At 38.3% G+C, this 26,884-nt stretch overlaps 2 protein-coding genes across 2 annotated transcripts; both read left to right on the top strand.

The window, feature by feature from the left end:
• Positions 1-399: 399 nt before the first annotated feature.
• Positions 400-6,661, top strand: LOC131769961 (mucin-2-like). Its single transcript, XM_059085687.2, has 2 exons — positions 400-606; positions 2,135-6,661. The coding sequence occupies exons 1-2, from the start codon at positions 534-536 to the stop codon at positions 5,299-5,301; spliced, it is 3,240 nt and encodes a 1,079-aa protein (XP_058941670.2). The 5' UTR covers positions 400-533; the 3' UTR covers positions 5,302-6,661.
• LOC131769945 (polycystin-1-like protein 2) lies at positions 6,196-25,171 on the top strand. Its single transcript, XM_059085673.2, has 19 exons — positions 6,196-6,385; positions 10,220-10,274; positions 10,571-10,855; positions 11,258-11,538; positions 11,993-12,102; positions 12,494-12,552; positions 12,828-12,994; positions 13,955-14,699; positions 15,280-15,729; positions 16,004-16,169; positions 16,704-16,844; positions 16,963-17,088; positions 17,402-17,650; positions 17,890-18,144; positions 18,574-19,329; positions 19,888-20,124; positions 20,527-21,810; positions 22,319-22,490; positions 23,071-25,171. Exons 1-19 carry the CDS (start codon positions 6,196-6,198, stop codon positions 24,654-24,656), a joined length of 7,314 nt encoding a protein of 2,437 aa, XP_058941656.2. The 3' UTR covers positions 24,657-25,171.
• Positions 25,172-26,884: the final 1,713 nt, after the last annotated feature.

Here is a 26,884-nt window from a genome sequence, read left to right as displayed (position 1 = left end):
CCTTTATAACCATTAGACATTAATACTGGAGCACAGACTACACCATGAGTAACCGTGATGTACTGGATACAAGCGCGCCATATGGCACTCAGTTAAACCTTGAAGAGCTAGAAAACCTGTGTGCTTTTGGACAATGTTGGTATCTTTTTAGTCGACCAAACACAACAAGAGAAAATCACTTTTCATTTACAGTCGATTCGCGTTCATAATATTAAACAGAAAATACACTGATATACAATTAACAACCAGGAATACAATATCCACTTGATGCTGTAAATAATACAGAGCAGCACTCAATGAAAACAAGGTAAATTACCATGGAAGTTACAAACAAACCGATATATGCGACCAGATCCGTGCACGCAAAAACAACGTTATAAAAAGGCTAATGGTAAGAGAAGTGGGTGACACTATAGGGTTAGCTTTGATGAGAACAACAGCTTTATGAATTCCTAAAGCTATTTTTCAGACATTTCAAATAAGAAATTTTTTACCCCGGCCGCAAGGCTTAAGGAGCCTTAAACATTTTCATAATGCGTTTCGATCTTCTGTTTGTAGTGGCTTTACAGATAGCATTTTTATCAACGCAATCCTGGGCTCAGATAGGTAAGTGAAAGTAATTGATAACGCCGTGAAAAGAAGAACTTCGTTTTGCATTACGTAACATCATAACCTATCAATAATTAAAAAAACAAAATAGAATGTGCTTGTTGGAAAAAGGAGCTCGTCCGAGAATGATGAAAAGTTTTATTTCATTCTTTATTTTTAGTGAAAATGCACGATTTTCCACGTGGTATATTCCGTGGGTATATTTGACGTTGAGTTGGTATTTTTTATGTTTCAAACTTACACCTTACACATTACTCCAACTTAAGACCTTTAGAATACCTAGTCACCGAAGGTAACTTAGTATAACTAGATAGCATTTCCACAGAGTCTGAGTATTTGGAAACCAAATTATTTTTTTCCATATAGAATATTAAAATCACGATTCAACCTACGAATTCGTAGCCTTTTTTTGGCTTTGTTCTTAAGATGTTTACTTCGGTGGGTTAATTATTCTATAGCTAACATTTTGAAGATTATGAAATCCAAATTAATCATGAGGTAGTTCAATGTTTTTAAAAACTGTTCAACCCTTCATTTTACCGTTTCTTCCGCTTTCCTTGTCCTGGATAACAATTATAATCATTCTCACTGTGGAACTGTAGGGATCGCCCAGATCATTCTTTAGATATATAAAGACTTTGCTTTTGTCGAGTTAAGCGATCGATTCCATGAAAGTAGATTTGTAACCTTTTATTTCAGAAATATTGTAAAATATCAAGGCGTGGTTGTCCTAACTGATAGCTCTGAGTAAAAACCCAAGTCATAACTCAAGAATGATGATATTGATATTGGCGACTGCTAGGTTGTTTTGATTGCAAACAACACGAAACTCGAATAATGCACTATGACGATCTTGATTTGAGAATGATAGATATAAAAAATAAATAAGTAAATCAATGCAAATTGTTATATTGGACATTTTCGGCAGATCATATTGAAAAGGGCATGAATTTCGGCCCTTCGTATTTTTGTTATGTGTGAAAGAAGTGACTCTTAATATCAGAGGATCAACATTAACTTCCAGCACTGATATTTGCAAAGTATATATTTTTGGTAACTTCCCTAGGAAAGGAGTAGACATCTCATAGAGTTGAACAACATTTACTTAAACCTAAGATTAAAGCCGAAAAGGGACAAGGTGGCTTCTCAGGCCTGTCGTTTTTCTAATGAACTGATTCAGAAACGCTGTTGTGTTTTCTTGCTAAACTAAGAAAGATACATCTATTTCACTTTAATTTTGAACACTTGCTTAGGAATATTCCATCTCCGTATCAATCCGGCTTATTCAATATTTCTGACCGAGGTAGTACATCACAGACAACAAAATAATCGCTAAACAAAAACCACAACAAATGGAACACCGTTAACGACAAATAAACCAACGTAAAATGTCCTTTCAGGTTGAAATAACGCAATATACTATTTTGAAAAATGCTTCACCCTCACCTCTCCTACCGAAAACACTAACATAATCAACCGCTCTCTTAAATAAAACAACCATCTACATTTTTTTAAATAAATACAGAGACAGTATCACCTTATCTATCAAGAACAGCCACACCAAGACAAGGTTCATCAGCTTCAACAATATTATCTGATGTTGTGCCAAAGACGACAACACCAACATCTGTGCCTTCGGGTACCACACCATCAGCTGTGCCGACAAGCGTTCCATTAGATTCAACGACACCATTACCTGCTGCGTCAGAAACAAGATCAACAACACCTGCTTCAGTTAATTCAACAACATCATCAGCTGTTGTGCTAGAAAGAACAATATCCACATCTGCTACAGTGGGTTTAACAACATCAACTGTTGTGCCAGAAATAAAAAAACCAACATCTTCTCCTGTTGATTCGACAACACCATCACCTGTTGTGCAAGAAAGCACATCACAAACATCTGCCCCAGTAGATTCAGCAACACCATCACTTGACCCGACAACTTCAGCAGCAACAACAACCTACATTATTTCTGATTCAAAAACACAATCACCTGCCGTGCCGGATACATCAATCTCAACTTCTGTTCAAGTAAATTCAACAACACCTTCAACTGTTGTACCAAAAGTTGCAACACTGACCTCTGTTCCAGCAGCCTCAACAACACCATCAGCTGTTATGCCTAACATAACAACGTCAACTTCTGGTCCAGATGACGCAACTACATCACCACCTGTTTTGCCAGGAACAACAACACCAATACCTCTACCAATTAATTCAACAACAATTTCGGCTATTGTGCCTGGTTCAACAACGTCAACAAATAATCCTTCTGTCGAGCAACAAACAACAAGACAAACATCCAATTCAACATCACCATTAGCTGTGGCCAAAACACAATCACCTGCCGCTCCGGATACATCAATCTCAACTTCTGTTCAAGTAAATTCAACAACACCTTCAACTGTTGTACCAAAAGTTGCAACACTGACCTCTGTTCCAGCAGCCTCAACAACACCATCAGCTGTTATGCCTAACATAACAACGTCAACATCTGGTTCAGATGACGCAACTACATCACCACCTGTTTTGCCAGGAACAACAACACCAATACCTCTACCAATCAATTCAACAACAATTTCGGCTATTGTGCCTGGTTCAACAACATCAACAAATAATCCTTCTGTCAAGCAACAAACAACAAGACAAACATCCAATTCAACATCACCATTAGCTGTGGCTAAAACACAATCACCTGCCGTGCCGGAAACATCAATCTCAACTTCTGTTCAAGTAAATTCAACAACACCTTCAACTGTTGTACCAAAAGTTGCAACACTGACCTCTGTTCCAGCAGCCTCAACAACACCATCAGCTGTTATGCCTAACATAACAACGTCAACATCTGGTTCAGATGACGCAACTACATCACCACCTGTTTTGCCAGGAACAACAACACCAATACCTCTACCAATTAATTCAACAACAATTTCGGCTATTGTGCCTGGTTCAACAACGTCAACAAATAATCCTTCTGTCAAGCAACAAACAACAAGACAAACATCCAATTCAACATCACCATTAGCTGTGGCTTCAGGAACAATGACCCCATCATTTACACAACCAGATTCGACAACTCCTTCAACAACAACTCTAACATCCCTTTCTGTAAATTCAACAATACTGATGAACGTTTCAAAAATCAAAACACAAACATCTGTTCCATCAAATTCAACTTCACCATCACCTGCAGTGCCAGAAACAACAGCATCACCAATCCCAGTTGTTTCAACAACATCATCCGCCATGATGACAGGTACAATAACACCAAAGTCTGTCAAAGACTCAACAACGCCATCAGCTGCGGTGTCAGAAACAAAAACGTCGACACATATTCCATCAAATTCAACTACTCCATCACCTTTAGTTACACAAAAAACCACACCAATATCCGTTCCAGTTGATTCAAAAACAACATCTCTTGCTGTTTTAAAAATAACAACACCGTCAGCTGTGGTGACAGAAACAACGACAGGATCATCTTTTCCAGTTGAGTCATCAACAAAGTCACCTGTTACTTCAGAAACAACAACACCAATATCTGCTCTAGTTGATTCATCGGCACAATTATCAGTTTTTTCAGAAATAACCACACAAACATCTGTTTTATTGGATTCATCACCAACATCATCTTTTCTGTCAAAAACAACAACTTTAGTGGCTGTTCCATCAGATTCAATGACATCATCACCTGTTGTGCTACAAAAAACAATGCTACCATCTGCCCCATCCCGTTCAATGACATCATCAGTTATTGTGCCAAAAATGGCAACACCAATATCTGTTCCAGAAGATTCAACAGCATCAACTAATCTGCTAGCCACAGCAACACCAACGTTTGCCTCATCAAAACAAACATCTGTTCCGTCAGGTTCAGTAACATCCTCGGCTGTTGTTCCAAATTCAACAATATCAAAACCAGTTCCATTAGATTCAACAACTCCATCAGCTGTGGTGCCAGAAACATCAATGACAGTAACTTTTCTTCCGGAGTCAAAAGCAAAATCAACTGTTGTGCCAGAGACAACGACATTAATATCTACTACATCAAGTTCAACAACAACATCACTGGTTGTGCCAGAAACAACTGCAATGTCTGCTCAAGTGGATTCAACAGCCTCACCAACTGTTATGATAAATGCGACATCAATAACACCTCTTCTGTCGGACTCAGTCACATCGATATCATCGTCTGTCGTTTCAGAAACAACAACAACAATAACAACATCAACATCTCCTACATCGGATTCCATGACAACTCCGCTTGATTTGCCTAAAATATCAACGCCAACATCTTTTCCAGTTGATTCAACGACACCATCAGTCGGTGTATCATCAACAGTATTACTAACATCTGTTTCATCAGATTCAAGAGCACGAACGACACCAGCTCCTCTGCCATCAGATTCAAGAACACCAACCACTGTTGTGCCAGAAAAAACAACACAAGCATTTGCTGCATCAAGTTCAACAAAACCATCAGCTGCTACACCAAGTATTTCGATTGCTGTATCAGATTCAACAACGCAATCGGCTGTTTCACGTGTCTCAGCAACATCAACAGCAACCGCACCAGATAACACAACGTCAACAACTGCTGCGTTAAATACAGCAACAAGATCAGCTGGAGCATCAAGTAGTGTTCTCAAAGCCACCCCGTCTTCTCGAGGCCTTATGGCTTTTCGATGATGGTGTTGGCCATCACTTTTTGATGTTTTTTTAAAAGGAAGCGTTATCTTTTTTGTCATCTTTAGGTTAAGTTCTGTTAAAATGTTTTTTTTAATGTTTAGTGGCAGAGTCTGAAAACGTAATTAGCTTTAACATCGAACAGGCGTGTGAATAGCTATGGAGACAGTTTTAATGTTTTTAAGCTGAATTGATTGTTCTGAATAATAATTAGTAGTTCTTCGTGACTCTGTTTAGTTACACAGATTCAAGAATTGAGTTTAAAAACTGCCTAAGATTTTGCTTTCGAAAGTTTCCCTAACTAACAAGAAATGTTTTCTCAGACCGGAAATTGCTTTGTCGATTTATGCATACTTTGATTATAGGTAGTGTTTGTGTTCCATTAGTTTGATCATTCACGGATGAAGTTATTAAACTATAACAAGAAAAATTACTCATCCTGCTTCACAACCCGCTATTACAGAGAATACAACATCATTTATGATAAAAACTCAATAATAACAGCTTTAAGATGAAAAAAAAGTATTATCACCTCAGTAAGTACCAAACCAGAGAACGTTTACACACAAACACAAATGAGTGACACGGGTAACAACTAACATTGCGAGATAGGTAATTTGGAAAACTTACAAATATTCTTGGCTAACACACCGCTGTTTTTTGACTCGTACGTGTTGCTTCAGGGCGGCAACTTTGTAAATTACCTTGGAGGAAGTAGGAAGAATTTCAAAGCCAAAATGCGATGTTGTTTTCCGTTTTCAACGGGGTAGCTTCATATGAGAAAGAGTACATCCATAATTCATCGTTCAATTCGGTGAGCCAAAACGAAAAAGAAATGGACAGGCAAACATACAAAAAGATAAAGAATTCCAGCTCTTTTGTTATTAGGTAGATGAGATGTCAGTGGTTAGCCAATCAAAGCGTGCCCATTGCTGTCATTCGGTAATGATGCACGTTATAAATTCAAAAATAAAAATTTTTGCAGCGCAGTTTACTTGTCTTGCCACCATGAACCACCTCTGGGTCTGCACTTATTTTTCTTTGACATTAACTTATCCCGCTATCTCGGGGAAAACGAAGTGTCCAGGTAATGTAATTGTAACTGATCTAAGGAGAAATGAGAAAGCTCTAATTCAGACATGTGATGTTCATCTTTTTCCTTACTTGAAAAGGTATTGAATAGTGCTCTAAATTACGTTGTTAAGTAGCTTTCAGTGTCCTCTCCTTAAAAGGGATATATACTTTCCATGTTAAGTGGATTTTTAGAAATTGATATGAGAGCGAAAGAGATTACAACTGACAATCAGGCATTTGAAGGTTTTTGCAAGAATATTGTTCAAATCGTTTGGAAATAGACTGTAGATATATGAATATAAAATCAATTCCTGATAATTTTCTCTTTGTATCAAAAGACAAGAATTGCCATGATAATAGCGTTGCTATGGTGTAAAAACAGCATATAACCTGTCCCTGAAAAAGCCCCAAAAATATCCCTACACAAATGCTGCTTTCACCCTTCCCTCGTATTTTAATCGAAGCCCAAGCGAGGAAAAAGTAATTATGGCTTGACCGTCTCTTCAAAACATCTTTAATTCTAGAGCTGTGATAGTAATGGCTTGGGTCGCAAATCCAACTTTCATATGTCCCCAGTTTTCCAACGTTGTCATAAGCAACCGTGAACATGATTCGCTTTAGCTCAAGAAAATTTTAATTCCCCTCCGTATCTTATGGGAAAAAATTTCCGAAAAGATATACACGTAGGTGAAATTCATTTTAACCTTTAATAACACACGATGGCTTTTTGGGGTCACGCAAGTGCAAAATTGGTTATTTGTTTAACCCTATGAGCAAAATTGTGTAGGTTATATATATTTAGAAGCCAATTTAAGATATTGTTCATGATAAAGTTGCTATACACAGCTGGATACCTAAGCCGGAGGATAGATAACAGCGTGAAATGCCTATTTTCGTCTATATTTTCGGTTATTAATCCACCCGAAATGCAAATGAATGGATGCAAATAACAATCGACATTGGCTCGTATTTAAAGATAATTTTTGTCAAAGAGCCAACATAAAGAAACTTATTGATTTGCGCTTGCATGTAAGGAAATTACGAAAGAAAAACAGTCGGTTTTTTTCTAATTGAAACCGACAGTTAGCGTAATGTTTCTTTCGGAGAACTGAAACGCGCCTTTATCTCGGTCTGAAAAGGTGTTAAAATGTTATTTCTGTCATTGACATAATCGTTCAATAATATGCGCATTGGTGTCCCATGAAACGCTTTAATTTGTGAAGATTTCTAGCTGCTTCCTAATTTTGTTTTCATCTATCATTTTTTATCATATCTTGAAGTTATTGCGTAATTTTTTAGCTGGAAGCAAAGGAAATTGGTCCCAACTGCTTTCAATTTTCCTCTTGACCTCGACACAAATTTGCGTTCACTCGGGCTTTCTGTTGGAAACAAACTTTGTTTTTTTCTTTGTGCCTGCATTTGTCAAAGTTTCTTTATGCAATTATTGGTTTATCCTTTAACTGTTTTCTGTCTTGGTATGTCGGAGATGCAGGTTTCTCACATATGTATACAGAGAGCTGAAAACAGCATTTGTTATGTAGTGTACAGACCCTTTTCTGGGGTGGGGGGAGGTAGTGCCATATATTATTGGCTATTATTTCAATACTTATCACTAGACGTTATTTCCATTTTTTTTTTTTTTTTTTTAGTTTTAACTTGATTAGATATTGTTTTGCGGGTTAAGGGGTTTTAGCGGGGTGAGTCATTTACCACATAGGCTGTCTCCTTATGTTTTCCTTTTCTTGGTTAACAAAAGATTTCAGGGTGGGATAGCTTTTAATTATAAACAGCCCCAAGTGCAGGGGTGATGACACTCAACCCAAGCAAGAAAACCAATTGCTTATTTTCTTATCACTAAAAGAAAACAAAAAGTCACAACCAGAGCTAATTTTCAGATATGGACGACTCAAAGGCTCCTCGTAAAGAGGTACAGTACTGATATCCCTCTATCGCAGTTTCTTGGTGAGCAGTACCAGAGTAGCTTTCACTGTATTCCAGTTGATAATCAGTATCAAACACATTTAATGCTGTTGGTAATTCTGACTGCCTTAACAACGCCTGTCTGACTAATCATGACAAACTTGAAAAAACTGATTTCCAAAATTCATTATTTGCATAAGATCAATTGTAGAGCTGATCCCAAGTGTGCTATTGTAGATCAAAGAGCACAAACTCATTACAACACATTGTTGTCCTGCATTCTGCCCAAAAACTAACTCGTTACCTTGACCATATGGAGCTGCTATTCTTTTGTTAGGTCAACAAACATTGGAGGACCAAATCTATAGTTGCAATAGGACAAATCAATTTGTACAAGAAAAAGATGTTAAATATCGACTGATCCGATACTTTATCTTTCTTATACTTTGACGAATTCTTTCACGACAGTTAAACTTAAAAGTCGTTGTATTTGATAGATTTTAAGCATTTACATAATAGTACAATGTAGATGACATGGGTATACATGAAAGAATACGTGCATAGACAAATTTTCTAACCCTTCTGCTCTTAAGCTTGTTCCCTAAACTTTTCAAACTTCGTATTGGTATTCTGCTTGGTTCACGATCACGTCTACATACACGATGAGATTTGCTTTTATGCTTCTCTCAATTAGCATTAGGTAGCTCAGTTGATATAGCATGTTTCTCGATGAAAGGTTCACTCATAAATGTTCGCTTGTAAAGAGATCTCTTATAAGGTTCGCAGACCGACCCGTTCCGAAAACTCTCGACTTCTTTTACTATGAGTTTACCGCGAACGCTGTGTGCATATTTTGTATGCGTTTTGAGCGTATTATACACAGTATCTGTACTTATTTTGCACCGCAAAGACCTCTCTTCTTCCGCCGTTACACCATAACATGTGCTCATCAGTCAGAACGTCGCGCGTGCGTGTTAAGCACTTGAGTGCGATTTGCAACTGAACGTGAAAAGTGTTGAAAGCCCAAGTGAAAATGAAAAAACAAACACAAAAAAAGTGCTAATACGGGTATAGTATGTCATTCTGCCGTGGTGTAAAATTTCAAGTCTTATTAGTGAGAACAGCAAGTTGGGATGACTGTACGGATAAGAACTTAAGACTTTTAGGCAATTAATTCTGAAACCTTCAAAGAAAAGAAACTGCATATCATTTATATTCTAATTATAACTGGACATCGTGTTCGACAAGATAAAAGATCTATCTAAAATATACAAATTGTCACGAAGCCTTGCAGTTACAACTCGTGCGAAGAACAGAAGAGATTTGAATTATCGAGAAGAGCAAAGCAGTGTCCGCAGCCCTTACTTCAAGAGTTCCTGATTTTTTTCTTTTGTAGTGGAAGATCGTTTGAAGTGCAATGATCAACAAAATTCGTTAGGCCATTCTCAACCTTTATTGATGTTCACTGGCATATAAATGAAAGACGTTCCTGAAGATCTTACCAGAACATTTCTTGGTGTTTTCGTAATCGATGCGAAAAGTAATTTATTGGATTGCAAGATTTTACTAAAATAATTGTCTTTTATCCAAAGGTTTTTTTGAAAGTATCGGCGTTTTAAAAACGGAAATTCTGTTTTGAGATGTTTTTGAGAGTCAGGTGATTATCAAAACGCAGGCTGAGGAGATTATTTGCCTTAATCAGCTGTTTACAACGCTATTCGTGCAATGCAAATAACATCACTATTTTCATGAATACCGTATCCCGATCTTCGTCTGTTATGAATTTCACACTCCTATTTAGACTACTGTTTACGCCTATTGATTTTTAAGAAGTCTTGTTGTAGAAAGATAAGCTAGTTCCTTTGTCATATAATTAATCTTACTGGTCAAATGTTGAGCCTTTCAAACATTCGTTCATATCATTTAGATGTCACAGACCTTGTTGCTAACTGGACCCTCGACGGCACTGACAAAGATGTAATGTAAGTCAAAGACAAACTGTGATTGCAATACCAGAGTTTTTTCTAAATTGTGGCTTAACGCTGACTGGTCACTTCTTGTTTACACAACAATATTCATGAAATGTTTCCTGTGCTCATGGTTTCCTGAATTTGACATTTATTACCAGCTTCCATAAGTTTCCTCTTTTTTTCCCCAGAGACAATTGCAAATTTACCTCAGTCATTCGTATTAGAGTAACAGTTTGACAGTTTTGAACCGTATTGTGGTATTACTTCTTAACTCTCCATCTTTAATGATAAATACTTTCATATCCCAGCTTGCGAAATAATGCTTCCTATAAATCTGAAGATGGTGTAACTGCTTTGTATCTGGATGGCAAGGGTTCATACGCCGACACACCATCCACCGCCCTCTATCAATTTTCGGCGTTTACCATTATGTGCTGGGTAAAGGTCTTAGTACCCGCAAAAAATAAGGGCTACATCTATGCTGATTGGTCCAGACCTTATCAGTTTTCTTTTTGGGTCAACGGTATCCACAAGTCACTCCTCTTCCATCTAAGAAACGAACTGGGAAGAGACATTCTTGTGATGCACAGGAGGTAAGTTAATTGGTAAGTTCATTCCTCTTCGTAAACTTTGCTAAGGGTTCTTATTTGCGCAGCGGGACTCTGATGATCTTTCGCAAATTTTCGGGTGCAACATCAATCGTCATTAAAAACGACGAAACTTAAAGAACGTGAAAAAGTAATGGGTCATTAAAAATAGTTATTATCACTCTTACACAGCATACCAATATTCATTGAAAATTCCACCATCATTCAGTAGTCTATGGCAGAACTTCATTTTGTTTCGGATTCTATGGTTTGTCATATGAGTCAAAACACTCACAGGGTTATCTGATTTTGTTTGAATAAGCCGATCGTTTTGGAAAACTTTTCATAGCATCTTCATATTTACTCCACCCATCTCAAAAGGAGGTGATGTTCATCTTTGTCTTGCAGTGGAATACGTCTGGGCATTTGGATGCACGTGGTAGTCACGTGGGATCAGCAGAGACAGGTTGCTGAAATGTTTTTCAACGGAAGTAAAAGAGGAGAGCAATCCCCTCTTCCTGGCAGGTCAGGCTATAGTATTATAAGTTCTCCCAGTACATATTATCAGATTGGAAGCAAGGCAGATACCAAGGAAACATTCCATGGACTCGTCAGAAAAATGAAGGTCTATAAGAGATTGCTGAACAGCAGCGAAATATTAAAGGAGGCAAGAATGTTTAAAGAGGATGGTATGTTCTGATGCCTGTGACTGAATGTTTCCCCCTTCTCTTTTTGATAAATAAAATATTTCAGGAACAGAAATTTGGGACCGTAACACCACTCAATGTGTTATTTTCCCCTTCTTGTCCTTCCTTATAGTTTTGCTGATATGTTTCTCCCTACATATGATAAAATGTTGATCTGCACCTACAGTGTGTCTTCATCTCCATCAACGAGACGCTGGCCTGCATGGACTAACGCTACCTACTTTCTTAAAAACCTTGAATGTCCTTTCTATCGATAATTTTTTACGTGAAGAAAGGCACTCGTGAAAATCTTTATTATTTTGCATGATTTAAGATAATGTGTTCGAACTTTTAACAAAAGTTTGCCAAATATTCAAGGTGAATACTTGAAAAAAATTACAAATTTAACACTTTTGAAGCTTTATGGGTCAATGTTTTCCATTTCCTTATGTTTCAGCTTATCACTTCAACACATGGCTTATAATCAAAAACACGCGTTTAACTCTGGATCTTCTCATTCCAACGAGTGCGCAATACAAAGAAATGAAGGCTAAAGTGATGGCAAAGGTAATACACAAAATAAACTAAGAAAGAACAAAGTAAATAAGAGAAGAAAAAGGATAAAGGGATAAGGAAATGCTGAAAGTAAGGACAAAGACAAACAGACGGACTAACCAGGAATATCAAAAGAAATGCTGGTAGAACAGAAAGGAAAAGAGCGGAAATTAAGCTCATTTCCTCTTAAAGAAAATTATACTCAGAAACATTATCGTAACAAAATCTGGTCAAGCATTTAACCTCCGAAAGACTAAGTTTATAAATATTCGTTAATATCCTCATCATTTAAGAAACATCATCTTTAAAAGCGGTGCATATATAACAAAAGCTGCAGAAATAGCTGAAGATACAACTTATGTAAAGAGTTATCCATCTAATACGATGATCAACACCTTTGCAGTTCAATGGAATGGTTCGCGGATTTCCAGGATTTTTCTCCGCCGAATTGCAGCGATTTGGGTAAGAAATATGATGAACACTTTAGTTTTGATTTGTCTGGTAAACACATCTTTTGTAGCCGTATTACGAAGGGCAAACGGGCCAGTCTTAGGGAACCTGACTGATTGACTGGCGATGGCAAGGCTTGATGTGACAACATTATAGGGGATTGTATTATTTTACTTCATCTCATGCAAGAAACAGATAAAGTCAGCATCATTTTTCAGAAATTAATTAGTAGCTTTGCTCTTTCTCCTTCTTCTTCCATTCTTCTTCTTATACTTTTTTTTCTGAAGTCCGCAGAGTGTTGACAAAATTTTCAATACCACGGCTGTATTGATGGCAGACATAAATATCTCCTGCAGCAGCGAGCAAGTGAAATTTCAGTTGATGAAAAAGATTAAGAAAGACTTAGCTTCCATATCGTTGTTTAACAAGACCTATATTGACTTTTTGGATACAGGTGATTATGCCCTTTTGATTTTCTTTGTATGTTGTTGGTCTTGAGCCCTAGATATTTCTTAGTTCTCTTCACCTCGAGCTTAGGCCTCTCTCTTTGTCGTGGGGTTGATCACATTTTGGCTGTGCGTTGATCATGAAACTCACTATAAAACTCCCTGTTGTCTGGAAGTTTACCGCATCGAAAAGATTGCGCTCCGGTAAGAATTATTAACTACGGTGGTGCCGCTCTTCTGGAACACTTCTATTCACGAAACACTTCTATTCGGGGGAAAGTAGCAATTGTTCTGGGTGAAACAGAGATTACGTTTGCAATTGCTTCGGTTGCGTCAAATTGAGGAACATACGAATGTGTATGTGTGCCTGAATTTGAATATAAGGAGATAGGTACCAAAAGCTCGTTCCTGGGCCACGTCCATTCAAGAAACTCCTTCATTCAAAGGACACCTCCGTTCGAGAAATTGTTATTTCAGTCTATAATAAAAATTTGGGATGCTACAGCACAAAAAAAAAATTTCGCCTCTTTTTAGTCTTGCAAATTCCTGCAGCGATTACAATATTCTCGGGTGCAAATCCCGGGTGGATTTCTCGGAAGTAAATAACAATGTTTCAGATCCATCAAATATTTTTACTAGCTAAAATTAGAGAATATCCGAGGATATACCTCAAGTGATATTCTCCAATGAGCGCGCGCCTTTAACGCTATCCACTGTTTTAGGATACTCTTATTACTTATATTTAACCAAAACAAGGGACGTCCCCATTCAGGGTACACTTTCCCTGTTCCCGGGTTTTTCCCTTAAATAATGTCATAAATGTAAGCAGAAATTGTTTGACGTCAAATCTGAAGCCAGCGTGAATTAGCAAGACTATCTGAAGGACAGTATGAGTAATACGCATTATTTGATGAAGCTATACCATTTCAGGAGATTTTTATCCTGATTTAACCCAATTATTTTCTCAGCAAACTGCAAATGTCTCCCTGCAAATGTTGACGTAAACTTGAGCAAGGCACTGGGACAGGTAAAGGTGATCCATACAACCGACGTGATTAACTTTCAAGCAGACGTGCAGCATTCGCGATGTAGTTCTGAGACACAATCGCTATCATACTGGCTCATCACCAAAGCACAATTAACGGACAGAACATTTTACAGCTTTATGCGCAACGCCATGAAACAAAGTAAACCTGTCTGGTCTACGCAACGAAGAGTTTTTATCGACCGATTCTATCACGTTAGCTACATTTTACGAGCCAAGGCAGATCTCAGGATAATCGGCTATGATTATGGTTTCATACAAGTCACGCGAAGAGATTTCGTTGCCAGAATTTCAGGAGTATCTTCCGCGGAAATTGGAGGAGGGAATATATCCCTTGTTGGCTCCCTTCCATATGTTCGAAATTCTGATCTAGCAGATTCATTGATATTTACCTGGTTTTGCAGAAGAAGGTACGAAAAATTGCCAAAACGCGTTACCCTTCCACTTGTCGATTCTCCAAAAGGGAACGCAAATGCTTCCGGAGGTTGCTATGGATACGGCCCGGGAAGACTTATGGGTCACAAGACTGCTATTGTTGTTCAAGTCGACAAAATGGAAAGTGGACAAACTTATGTTTTTGAACTTGATGTCTCAGATGGAGCTAGTAGTTCTAGGGATGTTCATGAATTGACCGTGATAAAAAAACCACATGCATCATTTTCAATAAGGTAATTATTCCTCGTTTGTAAAATATGTGTCTTCTTGCCCAGTTTTCAGTCAAAGGAATAACTGATAGTGTATAGGGCCATTATATCCCTTTACGAAAACGTGTTAATATTATTAGGGAGACTTAGTTTCCTTTAAAGTCTGCAAGGTTTTTATGCTTAAGTTTTTGTATTTTCAGTCAGACATGCACATGCAATCTTAAAAAACATTCCTGATTCTCTATACAGGGTCCAAATTTATGACCCCCTGACTAGACTTTCAAAGGCTTTAACAATGTGCGAAAGGAACTCGAGTTAGCTAGACCACTGATTTAGTATGATTCATTTTGTCTCACTCTATATCGTTTGGTAACAGTAGCGTTTTGCTATTTCAAACCTGCGCATCTGCAACCCGTAGCTATCTCGCACGCAGCTGTCTCCTTCCTTGAACAGGAATTGTACCAGAGCATTGCTGAATATATTAAGTAATACCAAGCACCTAGAGTAGTTATCGTCGACTTTCACTCGGATCAAGATCAAGGGGGCTCATCAGTAGCGATTTTCTATAAACGTCGTGACAGTAACATTTATTTCAATTTTACAGCTGCATCTACAATTGTGGACCCGAGGTTATTCCGACCAAGCGAATGATATTTGAATCCCGATGCAGAGGGAACCTCTGTGAAAAAGTTACTGGCTATGACTGGTCTTTATATGAGAAAGCGGATCCCAAGAGTTCGTGGGTGCAAATCGCAGACTTAGCAGAACGAATACTCACGGACCTAGACAACCCAACCCTTGTTCTCACCGGCAGGATGAAAGATAACGAGTATTCACTCAAAATGAATACCGCATACAAGATAGCTGCCTCCATAAAAATGGCTGGTGGATATTTTAGAGATGACAGTATGGTGTTTCAAACCGTTGCGCCATTAGAAGTTCCTAAAGAGAAGTGTAATGTCCAGCCGAAAGAAGGCTTTGTAATTAAAACTTTATTTTTTGTGAACTGTTCTGGCTGGCGTATTGGAAACGATAATTTGATTTTCAAATTCAGGTAAGTTTTGCGAGAGGAAAATACTCAGCTTTTCTTCTTGCCTGCTGAAAACACTAAAAAACTATGTATTTTGGTGCAGTGCATTTTCCATTTGACGCCTGTTAAAATTGAATTCAGCATTTCTCTTTGTTCGATGTTTGACCTTATCTCTCAGATATTTAAAGTTGTGAATGACTTGCTATGGCCGACCTTTCCTGAAACGTTCCTAATTATCTCTGCTTCTCTCTCTTTTGATTAATAAGCTCCTTTGATGACGTCATCACCTTTTTTGCAGTTACAATACTTCAAGGAGCATTGTGACAGCTGCACGGCCTCAAAATGCACCATATATATCACTTAAGCTCCCACAAGGGTATCAGGCTAAAGATTACAATGTCACCCTTAGAGTTGACATAACTGATGTAAGAGAATCAAGCTACAGCGATATTGTCACCGTAAAGGCAAGTTAAATTATAATAAAACGGCCTACTCCTACTACTGGAAAATTCGCTTGTTGTATGATTTTCACATTGGCTTCTAAGGGTCTTAGGGATGTTTGTGAGTGTCTGTGTGTCACGTCTGCTTAACCAATAAGGAAACCTAAGCTATTAAATCTCACCTCATTACAAGAAAAAGCCTAGTTTTCCATTCTAAGATCAACGTAGCCAGCGCATCCAAAACAGCAAGATTGATAACAAATGAACAAAGTGGGTACGTTTCCAAAGAAACTGTGGTGCAGCGTCGGTGGCGGGCAGTACAAGATAATTCGATGATATCAACTGAATCGATAATGTATATTGGCCTCCATAAAGAATTTCCATGGCTGACGAAGGGCTAACCGGCTCGAAACGTTAGCTGTAGAAAATATTTACGGCGACTACTTTACATTATCAAGTCAGTCGATTTAAAAGAATTTACATAGATATCAATTGACTAGAAAAATTGTGAACATAGCAAAGGAAATTTTAAATCTCACGGTCTTTTCTGAATCTTAGGTGAAGCCATTGCCTCAGAATGACTCTTCAATGAATGTTGAAACATTGATGAACGACCTTGGGAGCCTCCTTGAGGAGACAAGATTCAGCGAAGCTGCTACTTTGGCGATAGCTATTCTTAGTTCACACGTTGAAGACAGAGTATGTTCCTTTTTTGTCGAAGTTTTGTCCATGAGCCTGTTTCCATACTTCTCCTCTAAGGAGTTATGTTTATAATCAACAATAATAAAACTACAGGTGTATGTTCTTTCCAATGTAGACGAAGGACTCTATATTGAAGGCTATGGCTGATATCAAAATCGCGGATGTTAGCCAGGTCACAGGACTATCTACGATTGTTGTCATGGCAACACAAAACAGAGTCCAAATCCCTATGGACGCTCTGGCAAGTATATTGATTTTTTTTGAAACGGAGGACGGTCTTTGCTCAATTCTCACGTCCATTGCTAAGAAAAATCAACCGAACACTTACTGTTCATGGTTCTGATGAGGCTTTTTTTTGCTGCATATCCGGCATTTAATCTTCATCGTTATTATGACAGAGTTGTAATTCCGCAAAACGTTCCTTGTACGAAAATTTTTTCTAATCGTTGTATTGAAATAAAGGTTTGGATTTAAGCAGGTCTAAGTCACAATATGTGGCCGTAAATGCAGAGTTGTTTTTAAAGCCATGAATATCCTTTACTTCTCTAACTTAGGAAGATGCTGCCTCGTTACTTTCCAAAGCGACTGACTTCCTCCGTGCTTATCAAGGCAGAGATGTTGTTGAAGATGCTAGTGCAGATATTTTAGAAGGAATATCAAACACTCTGACAGCTTCTACATCTTTCGCTAAAAAAAATTACCATGAAGTTCTTCATCAGGAAGATGGAGGCAAACTAAACCTAACACAAACGTTAAACAGAAGGCGTAGAGAAGCTGAACAAGCTACAAGAGAATTTTATAAGGTAAATCCTTTGTCAATACATTTGAATGAGTTTTCAGGCTTTCCCAAGTATCAGAGTGAACCATTTTTGCTGGAAATTCCTTCCCGTACCGGATCTTGCAGGGCAAGTGTCAAACGTAAAATTACATGTAGCGGGTGGTCGTTTTTGAAACAATTTCACTGCTGCTTGGAAGTAGCTATAGAGCATTCGATGCTAGATTCTGATCAGATACAAATGTTCTTTATTCCACGTTCATACAGGCCAAACAAGTCACGGAGAAGATTTTATCAACGGCGGACATGCTTGGTACTACATTGCTCTCTATACAGGCTCAAGGTCAGAGGAAAACAACGCTCCAAACAGATATTATCACTATGACACTTCAGAGTAAGGCACCATCAAAAATTGGAAATGAAACCTTTTATGGAAATGATGGGGAAGGCGCCGTTACTTTTCCGTCAATGGAAGTGCTGTTTGGAAGAAAAGGAACCAATTTGAGATCCGTTGGCACTCAAGTAAGCTGTCGAGAGAACTTTTTCTTTCTATATTACCCATTTTCTTCACAAGTTGTTGTTTATCTATATCACGATACTTCAGGCCGTGCAAACTAGCTCTTTCGATCGGCGATATTCGCATCACGTTAGGATTAACGATCTTCAACAACTATACGCTTTGTGTTTTATGATGGACTTAAAACATTTCCTTGTCAAGCCATCAGGAGATCGAACACTTTGAAGTTACGGAGCCTATTATGGTCTTAGTTTGCTTCTTTTTTTTTTTTTAATTCTGTTGTTTTGGTTGGAATTTGTCTTAAGCAGAAAGAATTTCACGGCTGTTTGCCAAAAGGATTATAGAACGTGAAATTTTGGTTTTTGCACGCTGTTGTTGTTCTTATCTTTTTCATACAACGTCATACTGTTCTGTTATCATTACTTTTATTTTAGATGACAACGCTGCAAATAAACCCTTACGTGTGGAACAACCGCTCGAACTTCATCAAATCTTCAGTTCTGAGTGTGAATTTAAAGCGGCAAGACGGATCCCTCTTAGCAATATCTGACCTTAGTCAGCCCATTGAACTGTTTATTCCAGAGAGAATTCATAGAAATGATGAAACTGGAAATTCTAGCCAGCGACATTTTTTTTTAAAGCGAACCTATAATGGATCCAGTCCTTTGCTCTACCACAAAATAGAAATTGAAAATGACTTTCAAGCTGCATTTGTGGAAATAAGCCCAGAAAACAATTCGTCTGTTGATGTCTTTGTGAGTCGTGGTGTTAAGCCATCACATGAAAACTACAAGTTAAAAACGAGAATTCCCGATTTTTCATCATGCGTTCGTCATCAAGACAGAACTGGTTATATTGATTGCACCCGTAACCCTAACGTTCTTTTGCTATCAAGCAATATTACTGGTGGCACTGGTGTTCATTTTATTGGTATACGTCTACTAAACATGACGGGAATTGCTCAGCGTCAAACCCGTCATATTTCAACTTCGTGTAAAGATAAAAATGGGAGGCAAAAGCGATCTTGTATCGGTGTCAAGGATCCCCCAACCACTCCTCCTCCAGCCCCAGAGATAATAACACCCCAGTATAATCCACTGACAGATGTGAACTACACCATGTCAGTAAAGATCAGGAGCTGTTTATATTGGTCTGAAAAGATTCAGACATGGACAACTGAGGGGTGCGAGGTGCGAGTACTGTATATTTCATAAGTATAATCAAAACACACATTCGTGTTATAGAGAAAATTGTTTTCGTCTTTTCACGAGCGTGGGAAAAAGAAAAAATTCTGAGTCCCCATGAGGAATCGAACCTCAGACCTTCGGATTCCGATGCTCTACCACTGAGCAAAAGAGACTTAATGGTGGGCAAGGCCCGTTACGAAGTTCATATGTGACACGCACATACTGCTACGATCAGCAATTTCGTGTTGTTTCGCTCTATTGTTTTTCCGAAACGGTCCTTCAACAGAGAAACCCAGCTCTTTAGTCTTATCAGAGCACCTGTGTAAGATCGACAGCCACAAAAAATGCCTCTTTTCTCCATTTTAATTTGTTATCAACATTGAATTTTATGCGGCAGTCAGCCCATCCCTCCATCTGCAACTTTGTCGAAAATTACGAAAATTCATTTATGATTACAACAAATTAAACAAGTCGCACGCTATGACGATGACTCCCGGAATTTTGCTTTAAGGCCCATAAAAACACATAAAGATGCAATACTGATAGTTTTCATTTCTTCAGGTTGGCTGGAAAATAACGGATGGAAAGCTGCACTGCCTCTGTAAACATCTTTCAGCGTTTGGTGGGAACATTTTTGTGGCTCCAAACCCTATCGACTTTGAAAAGGTTTGGACAGAATTCAAGAGGATCGCTGACTCCGGAAATTTCGTCGTGCTTTCCACTGTGTTATTTATATTTGGTGTATACCTTTTAGGACTCGTGGCTGCTCGTCGAGCTGATAAAAAGGACTCTTTAAAGGTCAGTAACACTTAAGTGGCCAGTTGACCTTCTGGATTCCAAACTTCGAGTCATTCATTAATCAATACGCTAATTGGTCCCAGAATGACGGGACCGAACTCTCCTCTCATACTGGTAAGTGTGAAAAGGGCCTTCAGTGAAAGATAAGGAACTATATTTTTCTGCCTACAAGTGTAGTAAATCATTGAAAGTTATTTCGGTTCCATAGTCATCAATTGTTCATTTTTTTAATTGATTATTTAGGTCGTTTTTTTATCAATAAATTAGTGATAGCGAAGTTCACTCTGGTTCAGCGCTGCATGCATTTTCCAGAATTACTTGTCGGGAGAATAATAATTACCATATAATTACAATGCAATGTGTTTGAGTGCTTAAATTTTTTGTCCTTTTTACTATTTCTAGGTTGTCGCCAACGTTTATATAACTAATTCCCAAACGGAGGGTTACACTTACTTTTTAAGCATCCAGACCGGAGTATGGAAAGGATTTGGTACTTCAGCGCATGTAGGAATAATCATCAATGGAGACGAAGGAAGCAGTGGACCAATTACGTTGACTGATCCCTTAGCTAAGAGAAAATATTTTGCTAGGGGAAGTGTAAACAATTTTACCCTAACCTTACCTTTTTCCTTGGGAAAAGTGACAGATATCTGCATCTGGCATGACAACATCGGGTCCAATCCGGCCTGGTTTCTTCAACAAGTTGTTCTAACAGATCAGCAAACTGAGCAAATGTGGTACTTTTTTGTGAACCAATGGCTTGCCCTGGACGAAAGGAGTGGCTCCATTGAGTTATCTGTCGAGGCTGCAAAAGAAGATGAGCTTGCTGAGTTTAAGCATCTTTTCTTTTCCCGCACGGCCCGAAGTCTGGGAGACGGACACATCTGGATATCTGTGTTTGCGAGGCCTCCTCACAGCCCTTTTACTCGTTGCCAGCGTCTTACTTGTTGCCTTGCTTTCCTTTTTACAGCAATGGTGACCAATGCTATGTTCTACCAATTTGGTCGAATACCCACAGACTCCTTTAGATTTGGCCCCCTTGTCATGAGCTGGACACAGCTCAAGATTGGAATACAGAGCAGCTTTATAGCGATTCCAGCTAACTTCCTTGTGATACTTATTTACAGAAACACAAAACGAAAATCTTCCGATGAGGTGTACGATCCCAGAGAAGTCGATAAAAAGCCTAAGCCCCCCGGTTGTCTCCCACCTTTCTTTATCTACGTTGCTTGGACCTTCAGCTTGATCATTTCCTTGACCGGTGCAACCTTTTCAGTGTTCTATAGCTTGATGTGGGGAGCAGACACTTCAAATAAGTGGCTCACATCTATTTTAGTGTCCCTTTTCCAGGATGTTTTACTCACACAACCAATTAAGGTGTTTACTTTGGCTGCATTTTTGTCTCTTCTCGTAAGGAAACCACTAGAACAGGATCCTGTTATTGGAGCTTCCTTGTTTCAAAGTAAAAAGGGGGAGAATTTTCGAACTAAAAGGAAAAGGGATAAGGAACTCGCCGGAGAAAAAGAAGCCGATAGCCAAAAATGGAGCATGATGGAAGCAATCAAAGAAGTACTATCATTTTCAATATTCAGTTTTCTGCTTATGGTCATATGTTATGGAGATATTCATCCGACTCGATTCCAGTTTACCAAATCCACGATGGACATCTTCAGTGGATTAGATGAGGTCAAAAGCATTTCCATATATTGTAATTTAAGCTTTCGAATAGATCTGTTTTTACAGTATCGATAGTGGTTGTTATAAAATCAATGATGAGGGTGAATTGCAAAAATAAAATTTTATACTCCATTGAAACCAGTAGAAGTGTTAAAACTTTTACGTTTTAAAAAGGTCTGTTTGAAACCCCGAGCTTGGGACACAAAAACTCATCTGAGTGACAAGAAAAAAGGGCAATATATACCTCCTACTAACCGAGTTTAACTATGAGTTGCGGACCGATTTTTTTCCGCTCAGATTTATGGCCCAAGCGCCAAGTTCCATAAATTACAGTATGGACTGAGAAACGAAGTTAAGGTGTTATTTACTTTAACGCTAGGCTCAAACAGACTTTTGAATTTAGCTACAGTAAAAAACGGCCCCCTTCAATGATCGATCATAGCATACGTACTAACTGAGAGTTATAATAAATCAATGTATCTTGTCGACAGACGATTGAAATACTTTGTTTTATTAGGTGGATAGTACGTCTTCATTGTGGAATTGGGTAGACGAGGCGCTAATTCCTGGCTTGTACGATGTAACTTGGTACAATGGCAGGTCATTTGAATACAAAGAGGGATTTATCAGCAACAAGAAGAATTTCCTGATTGGAATGCCACGGCTGAGACAGTTAAGATCGAAACCAAGTAAGAGGGAAAAAAGAAATATACCTGTAAATAGCATAGTATCCGTATCAGTGATCCCATTACATCAAAGCTTAAAGATGCTTCAAAGCTGTTTTGTTAAATACGGCTTAAAATTTTTTTCTTCAAAGAAGCTGTTTAAACTGGCGGCTTCAAATATAGCGCACTGAAAATACGAGTTAGCGATTGCTTTACTTGATTACGTGAATCCTATCGAAAATTCCATTTTTTCAGTTCTTTGTTTAATCTGAATTTCACTCAGTTAAACACGGTTTAACTTAATGTGTTTTATTGGTGTGAATGGGGTATAGCAGAAAATATTTTTAAAATGGGAATGTTTTAGCCAGATTGAGTATATGAAATTCTATACCACTGCTTTAAAGTTGATAATCGTCCAGTTTCTTTTTCCAAACATGAAATTCTTGTCACAAAAGCAAAACCTTTCGTTACAATGGCAACTTATGTGGGTAGGCTGTGCATTCAGTAGGTTTTGATATAAGAACAAATATGTCACACCACTGGCTCGTTATCTTTAGTTACGATTATTTGTTAGAAGTGACTTTAAATTTCCTTCACTTGATAGGGATAAGCTGCCCAAATGATGTTTACAACACCCACATCACAGACGTTTTTCCTGGTTGTTTTCAAAAGTACTCACCCGATACTGAGGATGTGACTCCATATCATCTCCCAAAGTGGATTAAGCTGCAAAATTACAGTCTCTTTTCCTCTATTGATGACCTCTGTCCTAAACCGTGGAGATACCAATCGGGATCGATGACACAAACTCTTTCACATGACGGTTATGGAGGCGGTGGGTATATAGCAGACCTTGGATACAACGGTCAATCGGCATCCAAAGTGATAAAGGGACTTAGCGAGAATAACTGGATTGATGGACAAACTGTGGCTGTATTCATAGAGTTCACTTTATATGATCCAGCTACGTCTCTCTTTTGTAGTGGTAGATTGGTCTACGAAGCATCGCCTAGTGGAAAGCCTAGTACAAAAATGGACATCAGAACACTTGCTGTATTTCCCTCACCAGAGACACATTGGCAAAGGTTTTATGAAGTGTGCCAGTTGTTTTTTCTTATAGTCATTGTGATACATTTAATTGCTGCTGTAGTCAAGTTTTTTCGCCAGAGTAGGTACTTTCGTCAAATTTGGAACTGGGTGGAGGTCATTCTCCTTGTGGATTGTATCGTGGTAGTTACAATGTCATTTCTTAAAGGGAAATACACCAGTTTGTTTGTTAGGAAAATTAAGTCAAACCCCTATGAGACCTATGGCTCTGATTACATCGTACGTTGGTTAAATCACGGAACTACTTGGCTGTCAATAGCAATTTTTATCGTAACTTTAAAGCTTCTGAGACTAATCCGTTTTAATTCCCATATCTGTCAAATGCAAGGAACTCTTAAAAGGTCAGCCAGGTCAATATTTTCGTTTTCGTTGCTTTTCGTCATTGCTGTTATTGCCTTCAGTCATTTTGGTTTTCTCGGTTTTGGAGCTCATTTAGAAATCTTTTCGTCTTTTTTCAACTCTTTGCGAGTAGTGCTACAAATGTCTGTCGGCAAGCAAGTAGATTACGTCAGCATTTACTTGAATAACTCATTGATGGGCTCGCTCTACTTGTTTTTATTTTTGGTTGTCGTAATGTTTTTCCTGATCAATATATTTGTAGCTATTTTGGTTGATGCATACGAAGAGGTCAGGGGGGGTAAAGGGGATGATTTTTTCGATGTAGAAGTTGGGAATTTTATGTGCAATACCTTAAGAGATAGAGGAAAAGAGCTTCCTGCTCACATCCGTTCAACAATGAAGTCGCTGTGTAAACATCTCTCAAAAAAATGCTCTATAAAGAGCCGAAGTCCTGATGTAGAACTGAGCAGTAAAGAGAAACGCTTTATTGAATCATCCAACCAAGAAGCTAAGAATAACATTGATATGTCGCCAGTTTCGCCAACACTTGGAATCACTGATTATCCTCTTAGATTCATCACAGAGGAGGAAGTTAAAATCAAATTTCTTTGTTGTATCAAAAATATTATTTATGAAGATGACTTGCTTGATGAAATGAAGTCTCAGTTTCTGGACATGGAAACTGAACTGATATCGGTTTTGTGCTCTGACGTAACCGATTCGAACACAGAAACCAGGCTGTAAATTTAAACTTAAGGTGTTTTAAGGCTACTTTTTTTGTTAAGTTTTAAACATAGAGTAATAACTTATTAGCAAATTTATATAGGTATAATTTACTTTTGATAAGGGCATTTAAGCGGAATCACCAGGAATTATTTTTAGAAAGTTTGAAAAAAAGTTGTATTTTGCTTCCTCGCCTTATCGCTCAATTATAGCGGAGCTCGCGTAGCCCTATAATTATACAATATAGTAGAAACCCATCAAGCCGAAAAAATTTGGATGTACGACCGTACGACCGTACTACCGACCGCACAAGGTGCTACTTTTAACATGCGTGGTAAACTGTACCGCGGGCACGCCAACGCCACGGCTTTGTCCAGTAGTCCAGTGGTCAGTGCACTGGGCTCCGAGTCGGACGACCTGGGTTCTAGTCCTGGCCGGGGCAAGGCGTTGTGCCCTTGAGACGTGCGGGAAAAAAAATGCGAGGCTTGACTAAATCTCTATATTATGTAACATTCAATCAAGAATAATTGCAGGACATTGGATGATTTTAAATGGCACTCTTAATAAATCTTATCATTGGCTTACAGGTAAATCTAGAATGATTTTCAGTTACCCTTCTACGATCTTGATAGAGAATGCATGTATGTATTTTTTGTTAAGACTGTGGACAAACGGACGGATATGTTTTAACCTCGAGCGACTCTTAAGTTTTTCCTGCCCTGCACATTTCTTGTGTACATCTCTAAGATAATTTGTGTCTTTCAGCTGAGTTGATAATGTAAATTTGCCATCGCAAACTTTCTAAAGCTGACGTTTAGAGCGTGAGCCCTTCGACAGAGCGAATAGTGTGTATCTACATCTCGCCATACGTACGCCATGTATGAACTGATTCCCATCCGTTATGAATATTTGTTTCCTTAATGACCAATGAGCATGGTATGTCATTAGGAAAATATTGTAAACGCACCAGAATAGAGGCAAATCGGGCAAAGGCAGGTGTTTTGAAAGTTCCTTGCTCGTAATTGTCACAATTGTCGCAATAATTTAGCCTTATCGCCTTTTTTAAGTTACTCTTTCGAAACATCCGGCGTATGTTTCGAAACTTGTACTTCACATCCTGAATAAACTAGAGTGTATTGGTGTGAAAATAACTTGTAATTGGCTTTCAAAATTATTTTTGCAAACTACCAATTTTAAGGGAAAGAACGATCCTCAACGCCTGGATTTTAAACCAAGCCTGCATTTCCCGCCATGAGGTTGATTCAAGCGATGTGTCTGCTCACTAGTAGCTAAAACGTAAATAGGGTAATTCAGTACTATCAACCGAGTTGATAACGTAAATTGGCCGCCGCAAAGAGTGGCGATTGGAGAAATTTTGCTTTGCGTGTGGATTTATATTGAGAAAATGGAGATACGCTATTGATAGGAATATGGTTACGAGAAAACAAGAATAAATTAAATTTTTTCAGGCCCTATTTTCACACTAGCTAAGTACTGTTCAAAACTGCGGGGATCGCTTCCATATTCTTTTCTTAAACCGCAGTTCACATACATGATTTTTATATATTTACAGCCATTTATTCAAGAATAAATTAGCTGAGTACAAAGCGCTCTTTCATACCGTGGAGATTAATTAAGTGTGACGATTTCAAAGATAAATTTTTGTTCTAGAGTTTTGCTACTTTCCGAACTTCCTAGATGTAGGGTAAGGCCACAAACTGCCATCTGCTGCTTAGAATGATTAGGGAGATTAAAGTGTCTAACGACTAGTTTGGATGCGTCCTTGTCATTTATTTCTACTTTCTGCGTGGTTGTGAGCGTTAACGTGAGAGTGAATGGAATGCGTGTGAACTTTATGTATTTACTTTGTACCTAAAATCCACAAACATAAAAACCCAGGTCGACCTATCGTCTCTGCCTGCAGTGGTCCCACCGAACTTATTTCCAGCTATTTAGAAATAATTCTGGCATCTATCGTCAAAACTTTACTATCATACATTAAAACCAGCCAACACGCACTTGAAAATTTTCGTAACTTTAATTTCCTTGGCCACCGTAAAGAGTTAAAAGGATGACATTTCGAGCGTTCGTGAGGGCGATTGGAGGAATTGTGGGTTGTGTGTGGGTTTATATACAGACATACAGACATGCATACATGCATACATGCATACATGCATACATGCATACATGCATACATGCATACATGCATACATGCATACATGCATACATGCATACATGCATACATGCAT

This window comes from Pocillopora verrucosa, chromosome 7, assembly GCF_036669915.1.
Source record: "Pocillopora verrucosa isolate sample1 chromosome 7, ASM3666991v2, whole genome shotgun sequence".
NCBI classification, from domain to species: domain Eukaryota; kingdom Metazoa; phylum Cnidaria; class Anthozoa; order Scleractinia; family Pocilloporidae; genus Pocillopora; species Pocillopora verrucosa.
Note: the sequence above shows the minus strand (reverse complement) of the source record. Positions and strands in the feature narration are given on the sequence as shown.